Source organism: Chenopodium quinoa, unplaced genomic scaffold, assembly GCF_001683475.1.
Source record: "Chenopodium quinoa cultivar QQ74 unplaced genomic scaffold, ASM168347v1, whole genome shotgun sequence".
NCBI classification, from domain to species: Eukaryota; Viridiplantae; Streptophyta; class Magnoliopsida; order Caryophyllales; family Amaranthaceae; genus Chenopodium; species Chenopodium quinoa.
Genome location: NW_018742556.1, coordinates 606,012 through 627,226, shown reverse-complemented (window position 1 = coordinate 627,226; position 21,215 = coordinate 606,012). Strand labels below are relative to the sequence as shown.

At 38.7% G+C, this 21,215-nt stretch overlaps 2 protein-coding genes and 1 long non-coding RNA gene across 3 annotated transcripts; 1 reads left to right on the top strand and 2 right to left on the bottom strand.

Moving 5' to 3' along the window:
* Nucleotides 1–6,861: 6,861 nt before the first annotated feature.
* On the bottom strand, nucleotides 6,862–7,813 carry LOC110720356. The gene is made up of 2 exons (XR_002511322.1): nucleotides 7,472–7,813; nucleotides 6,862–6,941 (listed from the first exon to the last, which is right to left on the bottom strand). It is a non-coding gene; the product is annotated as an uncharacterized LOC110720356 (long non-coding RNA).
* Nucleotides 7,814–15,496: 7,683 nt separating this feature from the next.
* On the bottom strand, nucleotides 15,497–15,958 carry LOC110720303. Its single transcript, XM_021899304.1, has one exon. The coding sequence runs from the start codon at nucleotides 15,956–15,958 to the stop codon at nucleotides 15,497–15,499; it is 462 nt and encodes a 153-aa protein (XP_021754996.1).
* Nucleotides 15,959–20,774: 4,816 nt separating this feature from the next.
* Nucleotides 20,775–21,215, top strand: LOC110720301. Its single transcript, XM_021899303.1, has one exon. It carries the CDS (start codon nucleotides 20,775–20,777, stop codon nucleotides 21,213–21,215), a length of 441 nt encoding a protein of 146 aa, XP_021754995.1.

Sequence of the window (21,215 nt, the reverse complement as noted above, 5' to 3'; positions counted from 1 at the left end):
TATTCTGCCAGATAAACTTTCTGACAGTTTGCTCTGTAATGTTCGAGGTTGCTTCGGCCTCGATCCATTTACTGAAATAATCGACACCGACTATCAGCCATTTTTTCTGGTATGTAGCATCTGGAAATGGTCCGAGTATATCCAGTCCCCATTGGGAAAACGGGAGCGGATTGAGGATCGGCTGAAGATCCATAGCTGGCTGATGGATAACTGGTGCGAATTTTTGACATTTTTCGCATTTCCGGACCAGCTCCTTAGCATCTGAGATCATGGTGGGCTAGTAATATCCGGCCCTCAATGCCTTGTGGGCTAAGGTCCTTCCCCCGATGTGGTTCCCGCAGATGCCGAGGTGAATCTCCCGAAGGATATAATCTGCATCTGTTGGTCCCACGCATTTCAGCAATGGGGCTGAGAAGGACTTTTTCAGAAGCTCCCCTCTGAAGACAATGAACCTTGAGCTGGTTCTCTTTAGCTTGGAGGCCAAAATTCTGTCTTTGGGAATTTCTCCCCGAAGCTTGAAAGCTAGGATGGGGTCCATCCAGCTGGGCTCTGGGTCAGCGCAACACACTTCAGGTGCTTCGTCGACACTTCTTTCTCGACGCACTTCCACATATACAGATCTGTTCAGCTCAATGAGAGTTGAACTGGCAAGTTTGGAGAGTGCATCGACTTGAGTATTCTGACCCCTTGGGATCAGCTGAACCTCAAAAGTTCTCAGCTTTGCAATGACTGATTTGATCTTGGCAAGATAGGCTATCATGGAGGGCTCTTTGGCCTCGTAGCTGCCACTGATCTGATATGCAACTAGCTGAGAGTTTGTTTTCAAGCAGACATGCTCGGCTTCCAGAGAGATGCACAATTCCAGGCCAGCAATTGCTGCCTCATATTCAGCTTCGTTGTTCGAAGCCTTAAAAGAAAATTTTAGTGCATACTCAAAGGATTTGCCTTCGGGAGAGGTTATCACTACCCCTGCCCCCGATCTATTTACGGTGGAGGATCCATCCGTAAACACGGTCCAGACTTTCCTTTCATTGTCCAGCGTCTCTTGGTATGAGCATTCGGCCAAGAAATCCGCTAGAGCTTGAGCCTTGATGGAAGCCCTTGGCTGGTAGCTGATGCTGAATTCGGTGAGCTCAAAAGCCCACTTGGCCAGCCTACCAGATTTTTCAACTTTGCCGAGAACTTTTTCCAGCGTCTGATCAGTTAAGACCACTATCTGATCGCAATCAAAATAGGGCCTCAGCTTCCGAGCAGCTACCACTACTGCAAAAGCAACTTTCTCGAGTAGAGGGTAGCGAGTCTCGGCATCCGTCAGAGTGTGGATGACGAAGTAGATCGGTTGCTGAATTTTGTTTTCTTCCTTCAGCAGCACTGCACTGATGGTGGCTGGGTTAACAGCCACATACAAATTCAAGGTTTCTCCCTCTGCTGGGCTAGCCAGCGTTGGGAGTTGAGCAAGATGCTCCCGAAGCTGCTTGAAGGCTTCTTTTTGCTCTTCTTCCCAAACGAGCTCTTTTATTTTCGAGAGTTTCAGGGCTTTGAAGAAAGGTAACCCCTTATCCGAAGCTCTGGAAATGAACCTCGAGAGGGCTGCCATTATTCCTGTGAACCGCTGAACATCCCGCTTTGTTCTCGGCTCAGGAAGATCAAGCGCTGCTTTGACTTTGGAGGGATTGGCATCAATCCCCCTCTTGCTAACCATGAACCCAAGGAATTTCCCTGACTTCACGCCGAAGACACACTTCTTCGGATTCAGCTTCATTTAGTGCTTTCTTAAGGTGGCGAAGGTTTCAGCCAGGTCCTTAACATGGTCCTCAGATTTTTTGCTTTTGACGATTGAATCGTCAACATAGACTTCCATGTTTCGGCCTTTTTGATCGGCAAAAACTTGATCCACCAGCCTTTGATAGGTTGCCCCCGCATTTTTCAATCCGAAGGGCATCATTTTATAATTGTACACCCCGACGTTCGTGACGAATGTCGTCTTTGCTCGATCATTATGGTGCATGAAGATCTGATGATATCCCAAGAATGCGTCCATGAAACTAAGCAAGGCATGGCCACTCGTCGAGTCGACTAGCTGATCGATCCTCGACAAGGGATATAAATCCTTCGTACAAGCGTTATTTAGGTCCGTGAAGTCAACACACATTCTCCAGGTACCATTGGCCTTCTGAACCATCACCACATTTGCCAGCCATTCTGGATATTGACAAGGCTCGATGAAGCCTGCCTCCAGCAACTTTTTGACCTCGGCTGCGATGTCTCGGTTCTTATTTGCGGAGTAATTCCGCTTCTTTTGCTTAATTGGCCGACACGTTGGGTCAACGTTAAGCTTATGGGAGATGAGGTTTGGACTTATCCCGGGCAAATCAGCTGTCGAGAAAGCAAACACATCTCTGTTGTCCCGAAGGAGTTGAATGAGTTCACAACGGGTGTTCGGATCAAGATCCATCCCGATTGTTACACATTTCTCAGCGTCTCCTTCGGCCAACTCGACCGTTTCAGTCTGCTGGTCCATGTCCATTGCTAATGGACTGGACTCTTCACAATCTGGTCTGCTGTCTATGTCAGCAGGCGTCCCAGACTTTTTGTTCTTCGGCTGGCTCTCTAAGTCTTTCGGCTCAGATGAAGAGCTAGCCTTTTCCCTTGCTGGGCTCTTTTTCTTTCTCCTCCTCATCCTTGTCGTCGTTATCTGGGCGACTAGTGGATGGCTTGAGGTAGTTGCACCTTCGGGCGTCCTTTTGGCTGCCCTGGATCCTTTCGGGGAAGCCGACGTCTGAGACGTAAATCATCAGCTGATGATAAGTTGAGACGACCCCTTGGATCTCGTGAATTATGGGTCTCCTCAAAAACACGTTGTACACTGAAGGAGCGTCAATGACCAAAAATTCGGTCATGACGTTCCTGGTTGCCTCATCGCAACCGATGATGACAGGAAGTGTCACCTTACCATCTGGGTAAGTTGAAGCCCCGTTAAATCCGGATACTGGATATGGTACCGGCGTAAGGTGCTTGGGCTTCACCTTGATTTGATTGTAGGCCTTTCGGAACAGAATGTTTGCTCCGCTGCCGCCGTCAATAAGAACTTTGCTGACGTCGTGGTTGGCCACCGTGGCGATGATCACCAACGGGTCCTCGTGAGGGAACGTTACCCCCCGGCAGTCGGCGACTGTGAACGTCATGTTCGGCACCGGCGACTGGGGAGGCTGAATGTCAACGTTGTTCACCTGGTGGGTCAGAGCCCTAAGGTGCCGCTTGTGTTCCCTCCGAGAACATATTCCTCCCGATATGACATTGATTGGAGAGAATTTTCCCTCCGCACTTTTGTTGTTCTTCCGGGGGAAGTCAAGGTCCTGCCGAGAGTCCTTTGCTGACTTCTCGGCCTCTTTTTTCTCGCGATAATCCGCGATGTATCTTTTCAAGTATCCCTTCCGGACCATGTCCTCGATCTGGTCCTTCAGCTGGATACATTTCTCGGTGTTATGTCCCGGTGATTCATGGAACTCGCACCACTGACTTTTATTTTTTCGCTGATACCACTCTGGGAGTGGTCTCGGCTTTCAGTAACTCTGCTCCTCCTTTGTCATGCTGTAAATTTTGGCGCGTGGAAGAGAGAGTGGAGTGTAGGATTCATATCTGCCTGTGTATGGGGCAGATTTTTCCTTCTTCGGCTCGTTGGCCGAAGATTGTTCCGAGGCCTTAGCCTTTCCCTTTGTCCTCTGGCCTTGACCTTCAGACGAGGGTGTTTGTTTTTGCTTCCCTCCCCCAGATTGAGGTTGGGTTTTTGTTTTGTTCCACTCTTCAGCTCGGATGAACTTATCCGAGGCATTCAGCGCCTCCTCCAAGGTCTTGGGTGAATTCATGACCATGAAGTCGGAGAACTGCCCTGCTCTGAGGCCGTGCTGAAGGGCGAAAACTGCTAGCCCTTGGTCCAGCTGAGAAATGCTGGACAACTCGTTGCTGAAACGGGTCAGATAGTTTCGGAGGCTTTCAGCCTCTCCTTGTTGCAGACCCATGAGTTCTGCAGTAGTCTTCTCTCGGCGATTTGCCGTGGAGAACTTACTCTTAAACTTGGTGGACAGGTCATCCCACACTGTTATAGAGCCTTGTTTCACTCCCTTGGAGATCCACGCTTGCGCGACCCCCTTGAGAGTGGTTGGAAAATATTTGCACCAAGTCGCTTCGGACCTGAGGCAAAGATGCATAAGAGCCTCATAAGAGGCAATGTGGTCCTTCGGATCCGAAGTCCCATCATATGTGATGTGCGACGGTATTTTAATCGTGGGCACGTGCTCTTCCAGTATCCATTGCTCGAATGGGGAACTGGTAGGTAGCATAACGGCCTTGCCTTTGTTCCTGGCTGAAGGGACCGCGCTCCGCCCTCTTAGAGAGGTAGGAGTGGTTTTCGTCCCTGGCTGGGAAGTCTGGGCCTCGGCTACAGGGAACGAGAGGCGGCTGTGCACGCTCGGCTCCTTGCCGCCGAGTCGGTCGAGTACGCTTCGGCGAACAGTCTCAGGTTGCTCTCGGCGAGCAGATTCTGGCCGAGAAGCTGAGCTGCTGCTCTTATGCGTTTCTGGTCGAGAGGTTGAGGATCCTCTGAAAAATTGAGGGTTCTTTTTCCTCTCTCTTTCAGTTCTCCAGGTATCCTCTTCCCACTTTTCCAGTTCCCGGAAGGAGGGAGGTTTCTCCCCATCGCGGTCTAGCTTCCTCCGCTGATGCCGGGTATGCGGAGGAGTTCGATCGTGAGGTGGAGGCATATTTTGTGCCCTCATTACCTCCATGACCACTGCCAGCGTTTTCGCCACCTCCTCCGAGCTGGGCCCCGTCAAAGGGGTCCTCGGATGAGTGTGGGAATGAGAGCGGATGGTCGATGGTTAGCTTTAGGGCACTGAATGAGTCCTATGATCGGACTGACCTCTGTTAGACCGAGAGGGACTCGGCCTATGATGAGAGTTGTGAATTACGGGAGAAAGGGAATCCTCCCTGTATGATCCTCCCCCCGAACTGGCACCCTTGGGAGAGTTCCGGTCCGGTGAGGGTGATGGTGTAGGAGTTTTAGGCCTTTCGCCTGCTCCTTGACGGAGGCTTTTGCTCTTGCGGTTCTTAGCCATTGCTACTAAGATGATTGCAAGATGATTTTGATTAAAGATTTGGCTTAAAGATTTTTGAAAGTCTTCCCCAGAGACGGCGCCAAATTGTTTCGGGTGAAAACAATGGGACCTTGCTGAAGGTCCGATGAAGTGGTGAAGACTGGATTAGGTCCAAGTGATGTTGGGGCGAAGGTTTCCTGCACAGCAAACACACGTAAACTAGCCTCGGGGGTGTTGCCGAGGAAGGCCCCTCTGATGCTAAAGTCAGTACAGTGTGTAGAGAGATAAAGCTATGCAAGAGAATTAATTGCTTGAGGCTTTGTGTGAATGTCTGTACAAATGTAATATTGATGGCTTTTATACCTTTGCATATATGGAGAATGTGGGCTTTGGCCCAGTTGACTTGCCTTGTGGACTGGTCTTGACTGTAGCACAATTGGAGAGTTGAATCTTGACCTTGGGCTTTTAATTGGATCATTTAATGTCTAGGCCCAATTGGACTAAATTGGACCCAAACAGGTGGTGTTGGAATTATTGATGTATTAATTACACAATATGAGTGCAATTGAGGATAAGTGATGTTTGTCAAGTTGGGTGTATGTGGAATTGCATTAGGTTCTCAATGTCGGGGATCAAAAGATAACTTGAAGGCCTGAGCTCTAAAAGTAAAGAGGGTTTTTCTTAGCCAGTGTAGGTTGTTGCTGGTGGCGAACCTTGGCTGAAAACATTATAGGGACCAGAATTTTAATATATAACCTCTTCCTCAAAACTAATCACTATGTCCCAATATTTTATAAGTAAATATGTTATTTTAGTTCATCAACTAATTAATTACAATAATTTACGGGGGGCCAAGCCCCGGTGGAAGGTCCCCCTCTGCTTGTTGGTTTCAACTCAACTTTGATCAGTCCTGAATTTGGTCAAAGTGATACTGAGTTTGCTATATATTCTAATCTTGATCAACGTTTTCGGTCATGCTGCCTAAATGTCCATAGCAGTAAGCAGCTTCTATAATTCTATTCGCTTCGTGTAAATGCATTCAGTCACTAGGATAATGGCGAAAGTTGGATGAGCAGACAGCAGTGCTAGACATTTATATCACTACGAGCAGTGGCGTCTCCAGGATTTCCAAATAGGGGGTTCGAAATTTCGAAAGTTCAGAATCATAATTTACAATTGAATGAATTGCATATTTGCATACAATTATGTACGAATTGCATATTTGAATACAATTATGTAAAGACCAAAAGTAACTCAACGAATTTCACCAGTTTCAATGATAGGCTAAGTGGCTAACAGCAACAATACGGCAAACCACTCGCCAATTAACAGCAACATGCAACAATACAGCAACAATAGGCTAACTGGAAACTGGAAAGAATGGATACGAGAAAGAAATAAACCAAAAAATATCAATAAGCAAACCACTCACCAATACGGCAATACTGCAATACAGAAGTTCACACAATCACTATAAAATTATTTTTTCAGATTTTTTTTAGATAATAAAAATCAATACATCATAATTTATCAAGATTCAAGAAGAAGAATATCTTTGCATACGGCAATACGGCAATAGAGGCATACAACAATACAGCAAACTAAGAAGAAGAATATCTTTGCAATTGCATACAATTTTTTTCAGATTTTTTTTTAGATAATAAAAATCAATACATCATAATTTATTATCAAGAATTCATTCATTCAAGATCAAAACAAATAGTATGTAAAATATATGAAATTAAGAAGTAAAAATTCAGTTATTCACCTACAGAGCCACGAAATATGGATGAGTGGATGACGGAGCAGTGGAGCACCGAGCACTGATTATCCCCTTCTAATCGACTTCTGCAATAAATCGATGATAACCCATGACAAGAAGTCAAGAACAATGTACAGATTACACTAATTACAGAACATGAGAACAATGTAGTACATTCTAAAACAACCTCCATTGAATCATTGATAAACACTCTAAAACAATAGACAATCAACACTTCAACCGACAATCAACATTCAACACTTCAACAGGCAACAATTCAAGTATTCAACAAACAACAATTCAAGTACAGGCTATACAAATTACACTAATTCAAGTCAACAGACAACAATTCAACAAATGAACTACTTCTACAATCTACAAACCCTAAATCAGTAAATGAAAATCAGATACTTCCTTCCCCAAGACCCCAATTTCAACCATTTTTTCAATAGACAGTAGTCACCCAAAAACCCAAAATTGATAGCTAAAGTTCATCACACATTCACACATTCAAACACCACGTATTCACGTAATTATCTACAAAAATCATGAAACCAAAAACTTTATATATTATTAACCCAGAAGGCCAGATAGAACTAGATAGAAGACGACATACAATTAAAGCCTTAAAGGAAACCGGCAAAGTGGGCTGACTAGTGACTACTGGCCTACTGCCGACCTGCCGTGCTGCGGTGCTGGCTGAGTGCCTGAGTGGCTGCTGCGGACTTCTGCGGTGCTGCGCCCGTGCGCCGGGAAGAGAAGGAGCCAAGGAGGAAGAACGGGAAGAGAAGGAGCCAAGGAGGAAGAACGGGAAGAGATTAAGAGAAGGAGGAAGAAGTTAGGGTTTTGCAATTTGGGGGAATGAGGAAGAGGAAAGCTGGAAGCAGGGGATTAGGGGAAGCAGGATGAAAGGAAACAAAATGAAAAAATAAAAGTGTGAGTTATGGGTTTCGAACCCTGAACCCACAAACTCTTGTATCATTGTATGATGAGAGGTAAAAATAACCACTGGGCTACAACTTTACTTGTTGCCATATAATACACAAATATTCTATTTAAACCTATTTTGATTTTTTTTTTTTAAAAAAAAAAAAGTTTTTAATTTTTTTCAAAAAATCAGTGGGTTCAATGAACCCACTTGAACCCACCGTGGCTCCGCCACTGACTACGAGTAACTTGTATAGATTTTCTTTGCCAGTCAGATTAAAGACTGACTTTAGTGCTCCTTTATTTGTGCTGGAATCGATTAGTGTTGCACGTCTAAGATCTTCCTTAGTGTATGACTGTATTCTAAGAACTAAGGCTTGTTTAAGTAATCTTCCTTTAATTAGTGTTCATATTGGAAGTTCTATAGGTCAAGTCATATAATTTTGTATGACTACCTTGTTGAAGTTGCAGTACCAGTACCGCCAAATCGCCAATATTATGCTTTACAAATTACAAGTACTGGTTTTTTTTTTTGTCCAACTTCGGACTAGAAGGCCAACTAGATGGTTGTAACTTGTAAGTACTTACAAGTTACAACCATATCCTCAACCTTTATTTGTTAATGATTAATACGGGTACACTCTAATTCAAATAAGTAACTTTAAGGGCACGTTCGTGATAAGCTAATACAAGATTTTTTTTTTTTTTAATTAAGAATAATACAAGATTTATTTAAGAAAAGGGATGTTGGAATCATAATTATTAACTTTTTTACAAGCACGGAAAGATAATCCACTTGTTTAGACTGCTGCCAAAAAAAAAAAAAAAAAAAACAAAAAAAAAATGTATTATTATATGGTCAACATGGACTTAGATCTATATATAGCACTGTAGCAGGCAATACTGAGGCAACGCTTAAACAAAAAAACTCTAATTACAATTAACCTCTAATCCCCTTTGTCTATTCAAATCTCAAAATTAAATGGATTTTAAGAAACGAAGAATCAAGTTCCTTGACAAAGATGAATCTCCTTGGAACTGGAAACAACCCAAGAAAAACAAGAATCCTAAAAATTGGTTAAGCACTAACTGCCAGAGATTAGCCACAATAGATATGTCCAAATTGCGCCCGGGTTTCGGGGCTGGTGTCGGGTGTGGTGTTGGGGTTGGGTTTGGGTTGTTAGGTGGGTTTGGGTATTCTAATGGGCAGTGGAATCACCTTAGCCCCTTTTTTGGATTAGGGTTTGGTTGCGGTGTTGGGGCCGGGTTTGGGTGTGGGCAAGGGGTCGGTTATGGTAGATGTTTTTATGCTACAGTGCTTCGGGTGGTATTTGGATGGAAGGTTTGATTCACACTTCTTAATGTTTCCAGTTTCCCCCTCGTTTTGTAAGGCTAACAATGCACCATTGTGCAGTGGTATTACCGTATTAGAACTTGTGGTACTAGTCCCAAAAGAAAATTGAAATCAAATTTCGGAAAATTGTACTTGTGCCTTTGTCAAATAAATCATTTAACGTTGGTTGCATTATACTCTATATGTTATACTTCGTACTACGTATGATTTTAATGTCAAACAATTGTCTCTCTTTTTTTTTTTTTTTTTTTTTTTTCTTTTGACGGATACTTCGTGCTACTAATTGTTGATTTGCTGACAACTCCTTTATTATTTGCAACGTGCTTATATTGGAAGTTCTATACGTGAAGTCATATAAGTTTGTATGATTGGTATGAATACACTGAAAGCCAACTAGAGGTTTAGAATCTTGTGAACGGTCCAAACTTAACTCTACCATCTCCTCAATCTTCATTTGTTAAAAGATTAATGCAGGTATACTCTAGTTTAATGAATAACTTAAGGTCCAAAAGGCATGTCCATGTTAAGCTAATACAAGATTTATTTAATAAAAGGGAGGGTGGAAGTGGAACCATAATTATTAATCATTAAACAATGTACTGTATTACTTTATGGTCAACATGGACTTTACTCACTAATCAGATCTATACATAGCACTATAGCAGGCATTACTAAGGCAACCCTTAAGCAAAAAACTCTAATTACAATTAACCTCTAATCACCCTTTTATATTCAAATTCCAAATCACCATGAATTCCAAGAAAGGAAGAATTAACTTCCTTGACAAAGATGAATCTCCTTGGAACTGGAAACAACCCAAGAAGAACAAGAATCCTAAATTATGGTTAAGCACCAACTGTCAGAGATTTGACACAATGGATTTGTCCAAATTGGGCCCGGGATTTGGGGCCGGTGCCGGGTGTGGTGTTGGGCTTGGGTTTGGGTTGATAGATGGATTTGGTTATTCTAATGGGCAGTGGAACCACCTTCGCCCGGCTTTTGGAGTTGAGTTTGGTTGCGGTGTTGGGGCCGGGTTTGGGTATGCGCAAGGGGTCGGTTATGGTAGATCTTTTTATATGATGCTCATTCACACGTTGGGTCGAGTTTTTAATGTTTCTCCCTCTTATTTGTAAAGCTAATATTGCTTCATTGTGTTATGGTATTAGTCCCAAAAGAGAAATAAAAACAAAATTTTAAGAAATTTTACTTTAATTTTACTCCACGTGCTATACTTTGTATGATTTTATTTCAAACGATTCCTATTCTTCGTGCTCTCTTTTTTTTAGATGGATTCTTCGTGTTGCTAGAAGTTGATTTGTTGACAAGTCCTTAATTATTTGCATAATTGATATATACTTAGTGGTAGGTTGGGCATGTTAATGATGTGTAGCGTTGGTGAGCTCATTGAAAAAGTATTAGAAAAGAAAAATACCTTTTGTTGAATAAAGTTATTAGAGATTTTGTTCAAGTGTTTATATTCATGAGTTAGACAGTAAATTTTTCAAACATTTGCACTTACCAAAATCAAAAGGAATTGGAAATGAATAGAAAACCAAACAAATTGTTACTTGTTAAGATAGAAAGTCTTTAATCAGTGAAAGGAGAAAGTGAAGGAGAAGAAGTAAAGAGGATGAGTGAAATTGTAGTATGTTATCATTGTATTCTTACTTCTATGACATTGTATTTATAGCCATGAGTTACACTAATAATACAATAATTACTCACATAGAGCCATATGAGTTCACAAGTGTTTGGACCTATATGAGCATTGTGTAATCAAATCAATAATTGGCATTCACTTATTAGACTTATCTTCTAACACTCCCCCTTGAATGCCACTAAAAATCTTGTTAGGTAAAACTTTATGGGATTAGACCCATAGCCAAAAGAGTACACCAATATTATTGTATTATATGCTTTGGTATACTGCCTCGTTAAAAACCTTGTCAGGAAAAACCCGGTGGGATAAAAACCTGATCGAAGGGAAAAAGAGTGCAGTACATATAATACTCCCCCTGATCTCAGCATAGTTCACGAAGATGTCGCATTCCGATTTTGTGAACTAACTGTTCAAATTTCTTCGAAGGAAGTGATTTGGTGAAAAGGTCGGCAAGATTTTCACAAGACTGAATTTGCTGGATATTTATTTCCTCGTCCTTTTGCAGATCATGTGTGAAGAACAGTTTTGGGGCAATATGTTTCGTTTTATCTCCTTTAATATATCCTTCAGTTACTTGAGCGATACATGCCGTATTGTCTTCAAAGATGATGGTTGGGTCTTCTGTTATTGCGTTCATTCCACACTCCTTTTGGATATTACTGATCATCGACCTCAGCCACACACATTCCCGTCCTGCTTCATAGAGGGCTATCAACTCTGCATGATTTGATGATGTCGCGGTCAATGTCTGCTTTGTTGATTTCCATTATATTGCAGTGCCGCCATAAGTGAATACATATCCATTTTGTGACTTGGCATTTTGAGGATCTGATAAGTATCCAGCGTCTGCATACCCAATGAGAGCAGCATCTTGTTTTGGTTGGTAATATAAACCAAGGTCTTGTGTCCCTCGTAGGTACCGGAGTAAGTGTCGAACTCCCTTCCAATGCCTATATGTTGGTGCATTGTTGTGCCTGGCTAACAAATTCACAGAGAAAGCTATGTCGGGTCTAGTATTGTTAGCTAAGTACATTAAGGCTCCAATTGCACTTAAGTATGGTAATTCTGGACCCAGAATCTCTTCATTTTCTTCTCGGGGTCTAAATGGATCATTTTTCATATTCAAAGAACGAACAACCATTGGGAAGTTGGTTGGGGTTGCTTTGTCCATGAAGAAACGTTTCAAAACTCTTTCTGTATAGTTTGATTGATGGACAAAAATTCCATGACTCAAGTGCTCAATTTGTAGTCCAAGGCAAAATTTAGTTTTCCCAAGGTCTTTCATCTCAAATTCTTTCATCAAGTATTTTGCAGTTTCTCGAGTTCATTTGGGGTTCCGATGATATTTAAATCATCAACATAAACTGCAATGATAGCGAATCCTGATTGTGATCGCTTTATGAAAACACAGGGACTAACTTGGTTGTTTTTGAATCCTTCTCTCATAAGGTATTCACTCAGACGGTTGTACCACATCCTTCCATATTGTTTCAATCCATAAAGTGACCTTTTTAGTTTTATGGAAAGCAGTTGTCTAGGCTTGTGGTTTTCTGGTAGTTTTAGTCCTTCGGGGACTTTCATGTAAATGTTCGTATCGAGTGACCCATACAAATACGCAGTCACTACATCCATTAATCGCATTTGCAGTCCTTTTGTGACTGTCAAACTTACCAGAAATCTTAATGTAGTTGCATCAACCACTGGAGAATATGTTTCATCATAATCAATTCCTGGAATTTGAGAAAATCCTTGGGCTACAAGTCTTGCCTTGTGTCTAACTATTTCATTTTTCTCGTTACGTTTTCTTACAAATACCCATTTGTATCCAACGGGTTTTACACCTGCTGGTGTAAGGGTTATTTTCCCAAAAACTTCTCGTTTTTCAAGTGACTTTAACTCAGCCAGCATTGCCTCCTTCCACTTTGGCCAATCACTCCTACGTCGACATTCTTCTACAGTTCTTGGTTCAACATCATTTTCATCAGACACGATGTCGATTGCGATGGAATTTGCAAATGTTTCATTAACGATAACATCTTTCCTATTCCACTGAGTCTTTGTAGAGACGTAATTTATTGAAATTTCATTGTTATCGATGTTTTGAACATCTTGTTCATTCCCCGTAGGGTTGTCTTCTTGTTCGTCCCCTTTTGGATTATCATCATTTTCTTTAATTTCATCCACATTTGGTCTTTCTTGACCTTCTGACGGGGGAACATTATTAGTCTCATTTTCTATTCCATCCAATCTTTTTAGTTTCCTTGGCTTAGAATCTTTTGAACCAAGTGGTCTTCCACGCTTTCTGCGTGCCTGAGATTCATTTTCTATAGCCTTATTACCAGTTGGGATTTCAATACGTGCAGGGGAATTTTCTGCTGGTATATGTGATTTTGTCACCTTCTTTGTGTCTACAAATGCATCGGGCAATTGATTTGCAACACTTTGTAAATGAACAATTTTCTTAACTTCTTGTTCACACATATTTGTTCGTGGGTCTAACATCAACAGTTGTGTTGCATTCCAAATGAGTTCAATTTCTTTCTTATGTGGGTCCACTTTCTCTCCCCCTAAGGCTGGGAATACTGTTTCATTAAAGTGACAGTCCGCAAATCTAGCCGTAAATAAGTCACCAGTCAATGGTTCAAGGTATTTAATTATAGAGGGGGATTCAAACCCGACATAAATTCCCAGCCTTCTTTGTGGACCCATTTGTGTTCGTTGGGGTGGAGCAATGGGAACATATACAGCACAACCAAAGATTTTTAGATGTGAGATACTTGGTTCTCGACCACAAACAAGTTGTAGTGGTGAAAATTTATGATAAGCTGTAGGTCTCAATCTAATTAGCGCTGCTGCATGTATTATAGCATGTCCCCAAGCAGATGATGGCAATCTTGACCTCATTAATAATGGTCTTGCAATCAATTGTAATCTCTTAATTAGTGATTCAGCTAGACCATTTTGTGTATGAACATGAGCTAATGGGTGTTCAACATCAATTCCAATTGACATACAATAATCATTAAATGTTTGGGATGTAAATTCCCCAGCATTGTCAAGTCTTATTTTCTTTATTGTATGATCTGGGAATTGTGCTCTTAATTTGATAATTTGGGCAAGTAATTTTGCAAAAGCAACATTTCTGCTTGAAAGCAGACTGACATGTGACCATCGTGTGGAAGCATCAATTAAAACCATGAAATATCGAAATGGTCCACATGCTGGATTAATTGGCCTACATATATCTCCCTGAATTCTTTCCAAGAATTTTGGATATTCAGTAGCAATTTTGTTCATAGATGGCCTTATTATTAATTTGCCAAGTGAACATGCAGAGCATGTTAATTCATCTGATCGGGGAATTTTGACATTTCTTATTGAATGTCCAACTGAATGTGCTATTATTCTTTGCATCATCCCAGTTGCTGGATGTCCCAAACGATCATGCCATAAAATAATCAAATGTTTGTCATCTAACTTCTGGTTAGATATCATATTGATTTCCACGGGTCGTATGTTTATACGGTATAACCCCGAAAAGTATGCTGGCAATTTCTCATATATATGTTTCTTGCCATGTTTTTCTGCCGTGAGGCATATATACTCTTTTTGATCTGTCGTCATTGTTTCTAGATGATAGCCATTTTGGCGTACATCTTTAAAGCTTATGAGATTTCTTCGAGATTTACTCGAATATAAAGCATTATTGATTATTAATTTTGTTCCATTTGGAAGCATTATACAAGCCTTTCCAGATCCTTCAATTAATTTAGCTGACCCGAAAATGGTGTTTACATTTGCTTGAAACAACTTTAGTTGTGAAAAATATTTTCTATCTTTTAAGATAGTATGTGTTGTTCCACTGTCCAAAAGGCATTGATATTCGGAACTAACTTCAGGTAGATCCATATCTTCATAAAATAAATTTAAGATTAGTTTAGAATAATATCATACAAACTTTTATTGATGATAAAGATTTAAAGTACATGACTAGAAATTTAAAATACAGGGAACTAAGAAAATACATTAAAACATAGCATATGTTACATTAGTAGATGGGGAACCTAAGCATTGTTGTTTTCTCCAAGAATGAAATCATTCCCAGTTTCAGCATTGTCCATGAAGAAATCGGACACATCAAGGGTAGGACATGGAGCATTTTCTTCATTAACATAATTTGCTTCTGCATTTTTCTCTTTGCCTTTTACAGAAGCCTGGTAAAGGTCTACCAAATGTTTGGATGTACGACAAGTACGTCCCCAATGTCATGTCATGCCACATCTGTAACATGTGTCTTTTCCTTTTGAAAGAGTTTGTTTGTGGCTTCCAGATGACTGTCCCTTCTGTTTTTCAAAATTTTTGAAATTACTGTTTCTTTGAAAATTGTTTCTACCACGTCCTCGGCCTCGTTCGCGATAATTTCCACTGCCTTTTCCACGGCCATTGTAATTTCCACGTCCACCTCTTCTTGTAGCATTTGACTCGGGTGGATAGGAATTTGTTGCATTTGCCTCATGATGAGTGGCCAAAGACCCAGTTGGTCTCAGGTTATGATTTCTCAACAAAAGTTCACTATTTTGTTCCGCAACAAGCAATACACTCATTAATTCATTGAACTTTTTAAAACCTCTTTCACGATACTGTTCTTGCAACAGTATGTTACTTGCATGAAAGGTGGTGAGTGTTTTTTCAATCATCTGTTAATCCGAAACTGGATGATCACAGTATCTCAATATAGACACTATCTCATGTATGGTTGAATTATAATCAATTACAGATTTAAAATCCTGGAACCGTAAATTTGTCCAGTCAAATAATGCCTTAGGAAGGAGCACCCTTTTGTGGTGTCCAAATCTTTCATTAAGGCAATCCCATAATTCTTTGGGATCTTCAACCATCATGTACTCAGTTTTAAGGCCTTCATGTAAATGATGCCTTAACAACACTAAGGCTTTTGCCTTATCTTGTTCAGTGATAGGTTTTTCAACCGTCGTTGCAGAAGAGGTAGCATCAGTTGTTTGACCAGAGGGACTTTTATTTTCTTTAACAGTGTGCTCCAAGCCTTGAGCTTTCAAATTCATCATTGCGTCCACTTTCCATTCCAGAAATTTCTTTCCAGATAAATCTAAGATGTTGAACTGTCTTTTCATAAGGTCTCCCATTTTAGCTACAACAAATTTCGTGATAATTAGTTTATAATAACAAATTATATGTACAACTCACATGTTTAGTTCTTCCATATTTATAATTAAGTTAATAAGACACGTGATAATTAAATTTAATAATAATAAACCATAAATAATATAGTCTTTTCTCCCCCTTGGTTTATTATTGTGAGTAATTATATGATTAGACAAAAATTAATCATGTTAGTTGCAAAAAAAACAGCAAAACGACAACAATGACAGTAGTAACAATAATTATAATGATAACGGTAATATTATACAATGATGATTAATAACAACAAGCATACATAATAAAACAAAAACAAGCTTTTAATATACTAAAACGACAAAATAAGTGAGTTTTACTTATACATTATGACAAAAATTAATATTGCTACTAATAAAATTACAAGTGCCGTAATTAGAAGGAAATATTGTTTTATCTTCATTAAATCTTCCTCAAAAGTGAAGTTGTGGGTGTTTTGGGTGTTTTGGTTGCCGTCGTCGGGGAACATATCGGAGAAGAAGGGGGTGAATTTTTTTTTATTTTTTTATTTAGGTGATTTTTGGATAAAAAGTGGGAAGGGATAAGGGATTTGTGGTGAAATTGGGGGAAAAATCCGTCTTTTATAGAGGTAGGTTTATCCGTTACTGTTCTGTACAACTGTAAAAATATCATATAATAGTTTAACGTACTGGCATAAAATTATGGTCCATATATATATATTTATAATTGTAAAAGGTTATCACACTGGGAATGCAAGCCATAGTGGTCCGAGAGCCCTAATATCTATAAAAGATCATGGGTTCGAAAACGGAAAGAAACACAAAAAGTATGTAAAAGTAAGAAAAATAATAAGTATAAAAGGCTGCATCTTTTTGTTAATCTAGTTAATAATAATATGCATGCAAAGCTACTACTTAGCAATTATAATAACTAAGATAAAAATTTACGTAAAATGAGTATGTAATATCAACATGGATCAAACAAAGAAACATCAACATGAATAAACAAAAGATGATAGTAGTAAATTCACAAGTAAGAGAACTTTCACCGTTGTTTTTGAGGTATATATAGTAAATGTTTGAGTTTCTGTTATAGAGGATCCCAAATATGGGCAACTATAGAGCATACTCCTCGAAATATTTAGAAGTAGATAGTATTATTTGTTATAAATTTTTAGAAGTAGGTATAAATATACCTGACTGAAAACTGGTGCTGATAACGTGTTAAATGTTTACCGATAGAAAGTCTTTAATCAGTGAAAGGAGAAAGTGAAGGAGAAGAAGTAAAGAGGATGAGTGAAATTGTAGTATGTTATCATTGTATTCTTACTTCTATGGCATTGTATTTATAGCCATGAGTTACACTAATAATACAATAATTACTCACATAGAGCCATATGAGTTCACAAGTGTTTGGACCTATATGAGCATTGTGTAATCAAATCAATAATTGGCATTCACTTATTAGACTTATCTTCTAACATTAATTGTATTATTATTAAAAGTGTACATGCCACACGGCACAACCGGTTGTTAGGATCCATTTAATCCTCAAACCCAAGTACATCCGACTTAATCGACTTCCAACTCGAACCATACCCGAACCCTTGCCCATACCCAAACCCAACCCCTACACCACACCCAAACCCGAACCCGAACGCAAGATGAAGATGATTCCAAAGTCCAGTATTAAACCCAGCTCCACCTACCAACCCAAAACCCAGCCCAACACCACACCCAACACCAGCCCCAGCTCCCGGGCCCAAAACGTAGGTATCAGTTGCAGCGTTTTTCCGGCGATTCGTACCGAAAAGGTCGGGAGCAGAGAATCGTTTCTCGTCAAACTTCCATTTACTGAGTTTGTTGTTTTTGTTGGGTTGATGTTGTTTCCAATTCCAGAAAGAGTCAACGGGGTCAACCTTACGAAGAAAATCGATGCTGCTTCTATCTCTGTCGGAGAAAGCCATTGGTGTAGAACAGTGATTGTTGAGCGTAACTTTGTGATTTGAATGGATAAGGCCTTCGAAATTGAGAGTTTGATTTTTTGCTATTTTTAGATCTGCGAAATAATAGGAAACATCCACTTTTTATTACTCCAGTAATCTAGGTGTTCACAAAACTGGGTTTTGGGCCTTGTTTAGATTACTAGCGTTGGTTCACTTTAAACTTTAAAGGACTCGTCGGATATTTAGTACAAATGTGTAATTCTTAACCTTCCGTCTATTCACCTTATTTTCGCATAATTGAAATAAATAAAATTTAAGGAAATTAAAATTAATATGTTTTGATTTAAGTAAAGCATAAAGGGTTAATTAAGGGTCTTTTCTCTTCTTTCTTTCAAAAAAAAAAAGGGTCTTTTCTCTTCACTTTAATTTCAGTTTAGCTCCAATAAGTTCATTTCAGTTCTCAATTTTTTTTCTCTCATAAACAATTCAATTCAGTTTAGTTCAACTCCAATCAGTTCAGTTCAGTTCAGCTCAATTCAGTAAATCAGAACAAGCCCTAAATTTAATTTACAACTAAATAAGTTTACAATTCTTTCATGTTTAGATAAGTGAAATTAGTTGGATGATATGCACTCTAAAAGTTTTTTTTTTTTTGAAGAAGATTAGACAGGGATTATATTGCAAATCAAGATTAGACAGGAAAATTAGATAGATGAAATACACCCTAAAAATATGTTATTTGCACTTTGTATAAGTTTTGAGCTTAATTCTATGTAGTATTTTATAAATTATAGTTGTTGTTTGACTTTTTTTTTTTTTTTTTGGTGAAAACCATAATTTATTTAATTGTATGATTGATCAACTTATTTTATTGTAAGTTATTGTATTAAAAAAAATTGGAGTTGGAAATGTTATGTTTGGAAATATTTAAAGGACTTTTGATTAGTGCTCCAAAGTCCAAGGTGGTCATTCATTGCTCCATCACTTAGCCGTTATTCATAACATGATTACTCCGTAATAGTTTAAATGTTTAATAGCTTATTTGGGCCAACATACACTACAAAGTTTCAAGTCCAGACTAATATTCAAAGCCCAAGCCCCAACCTTCTTGTATTGGCCCAACTTTCACTTTAGGAGTATTGGCCTAGCCTAGTCACTAGTCAGTGTAATGTGTAATCAACTAATCACCAATTCGTCAATCATCACCATCAAAGTGTTGTTCATTCCATATACATTTTCCCTTCCATCTTAAATTATGTGAATTACTTCCTGTGCAATAACCATCCATGTTATCACGTTATAAACTATGCATTAATCATATATAAGATTATGTTGTATTACGTATGCACTAATTGTTGTAAAGATTTTTTTGGTATTACGTGTTATAACAATACCACCACATCATCCATGTTATCATGTTACAGATTACGAGAATGATTTTTATCATTTTTAAGTTAAAATATTAGTATATTTTTTGCTGACACTTCTCTGATATTGAATTTTTATACCCAATTCAATGACTTCTCTAACTAGTTAATCGCTTCAATTGTTGTAACACCAGATTACCAGCAATGTTTAAGCAGTATATACAACATAGCTCATGCTAATTAAAGCTTCTTAAGAACATGATGACGTATTGGCGTATTGCTGGTCTCAAAAAAGTTTCACTAAGTCAATTTGATTATGCGAAAATATTATGCTTTAATTTAATTAATCTTCTTTTGATGATTGTGCTGACGTTATTTGGTCTGATGAAATTTTCAGCAAAGAGATGCTTTAACCAATTTTAACATGTTTACTTTAAGGTTGGAATCAAAGCTAGAGAACTTACTAGGAAGTGTAGCAATATGAATTCTATACCGCTTCTTTATTTAATTTAAATCATTCACTCTTAATTTGCACATTTTGTAAGTTGATTGTTGATTATTATAACTAGCATTTACTCAATTTAGTTTCCAGCTGAATGGTATGGTCATGTTCAATTGTCCACTCCTACGACTTAATGTAAGTTTCTTTCTCATATACGGAATAATTGTTATAGTTGACTTTTACACAATTTATATAATAGTACATCTACTAGAATTGAAGTAGTAAAATGATTTGAGAGCTTATTATCATCTTTTTCGCCAAATATACATCTAAAGGTGTCATTTAATATATATATATTTTTTTTTTTTAAAAAAAAAACTAAGATGGTCCCTAGCAAATTTTCGCAAATAAATGTGTCAAAAAAAGACATTTATATTCAAATACTCCGTAAGTAATTATCCTCTACATCTCCTACTTTTATGTCCTTTATATCCACTAAGAAACCATGATATTTTTGGTAAATTATATTCTATGGAGCATTTATATTGTACAATACCCTATGTCTAATCAAACAACCACTAGAAAAATATAAATAACAAATGATGTAGCGTTTAATAATTCAAACACAACTAACACATGATATTCCTACAAGATAAATGTAATTATTGACCTAATTAGTCATACTAAACGAGCTTTCATAATACTAAAATGTATATAACCACGTATACAAAAAAAGTTGACAAAATCATAATAATTTCAGCAGCATAAATATTTGTTAGGCACGCAAAATCCTAATTGAAACACGAGTTTTCAAACCGGCCTTTGTGGACTTTTTGAATAATAATATTGACCCAGTTAAAGCCAAGCTCCTTACATTTACATCAATTCAGCGGAGTTTGCGTCACTATATAAAACAACAGACAACCCATTTATATTTATTATATAGTTTTATACCCACATAAATTAGCCGCTTATATAACACCTTACCTTATCTTTCTTATTTATACAACTTATATTCTTACACATTCTCCAAATACAAAAAAAAAAAAAAAATGGAGAAAATATCTAGGCCTTTTAATGGGAGTAACTATTGGAAGAAAAATGGGTACAATCTCTTAGATGGAGCTAGTGAAACAAAGAGGAACATACAAGTAGTGAAGATCAAAGGCGGATCAAACGACTCTACTACCAGAAATTTTAGGAGGTTTTGGAGGATTAAAAAGACGCTAAAGTTTAAGAGTCTAAGGAAGACAATTACTCATACGCCAAAGAAACTATGGCATACGTTCAAAAATGGGTACGTAAATATGATGTTAAAAATAGCCGGCGGAGTAGGGCAGATTGATGGAGGTGTTGAGTTTGAGAATAAGAGGATTTCACAAGCTAAACATTTTAAGATTAAGTATAAGAATCAAGATGATTTTGAAGCTAGGCTTGTTTTTGAGATTTACAAGTCGTTGAGTACTTCTAAAGGGTTGTCTGAAATTGCTTAG

Coding starts and splice junctions, on each gene's coding strand:
- LOC110720301 (XM_021899303.1), top strand. CDS start 20,775: ATGGAGAAAATATCTAGGCCTTTTAATGGGAGTAACTATTGGAAGAAA.
- LOC110720303 (XM_021899304.1), bottom strand. CDS start 15,958: ATGGGAGACCTTATGAAAAGACAGTTCAACATCTTAGATTTATCTGGA.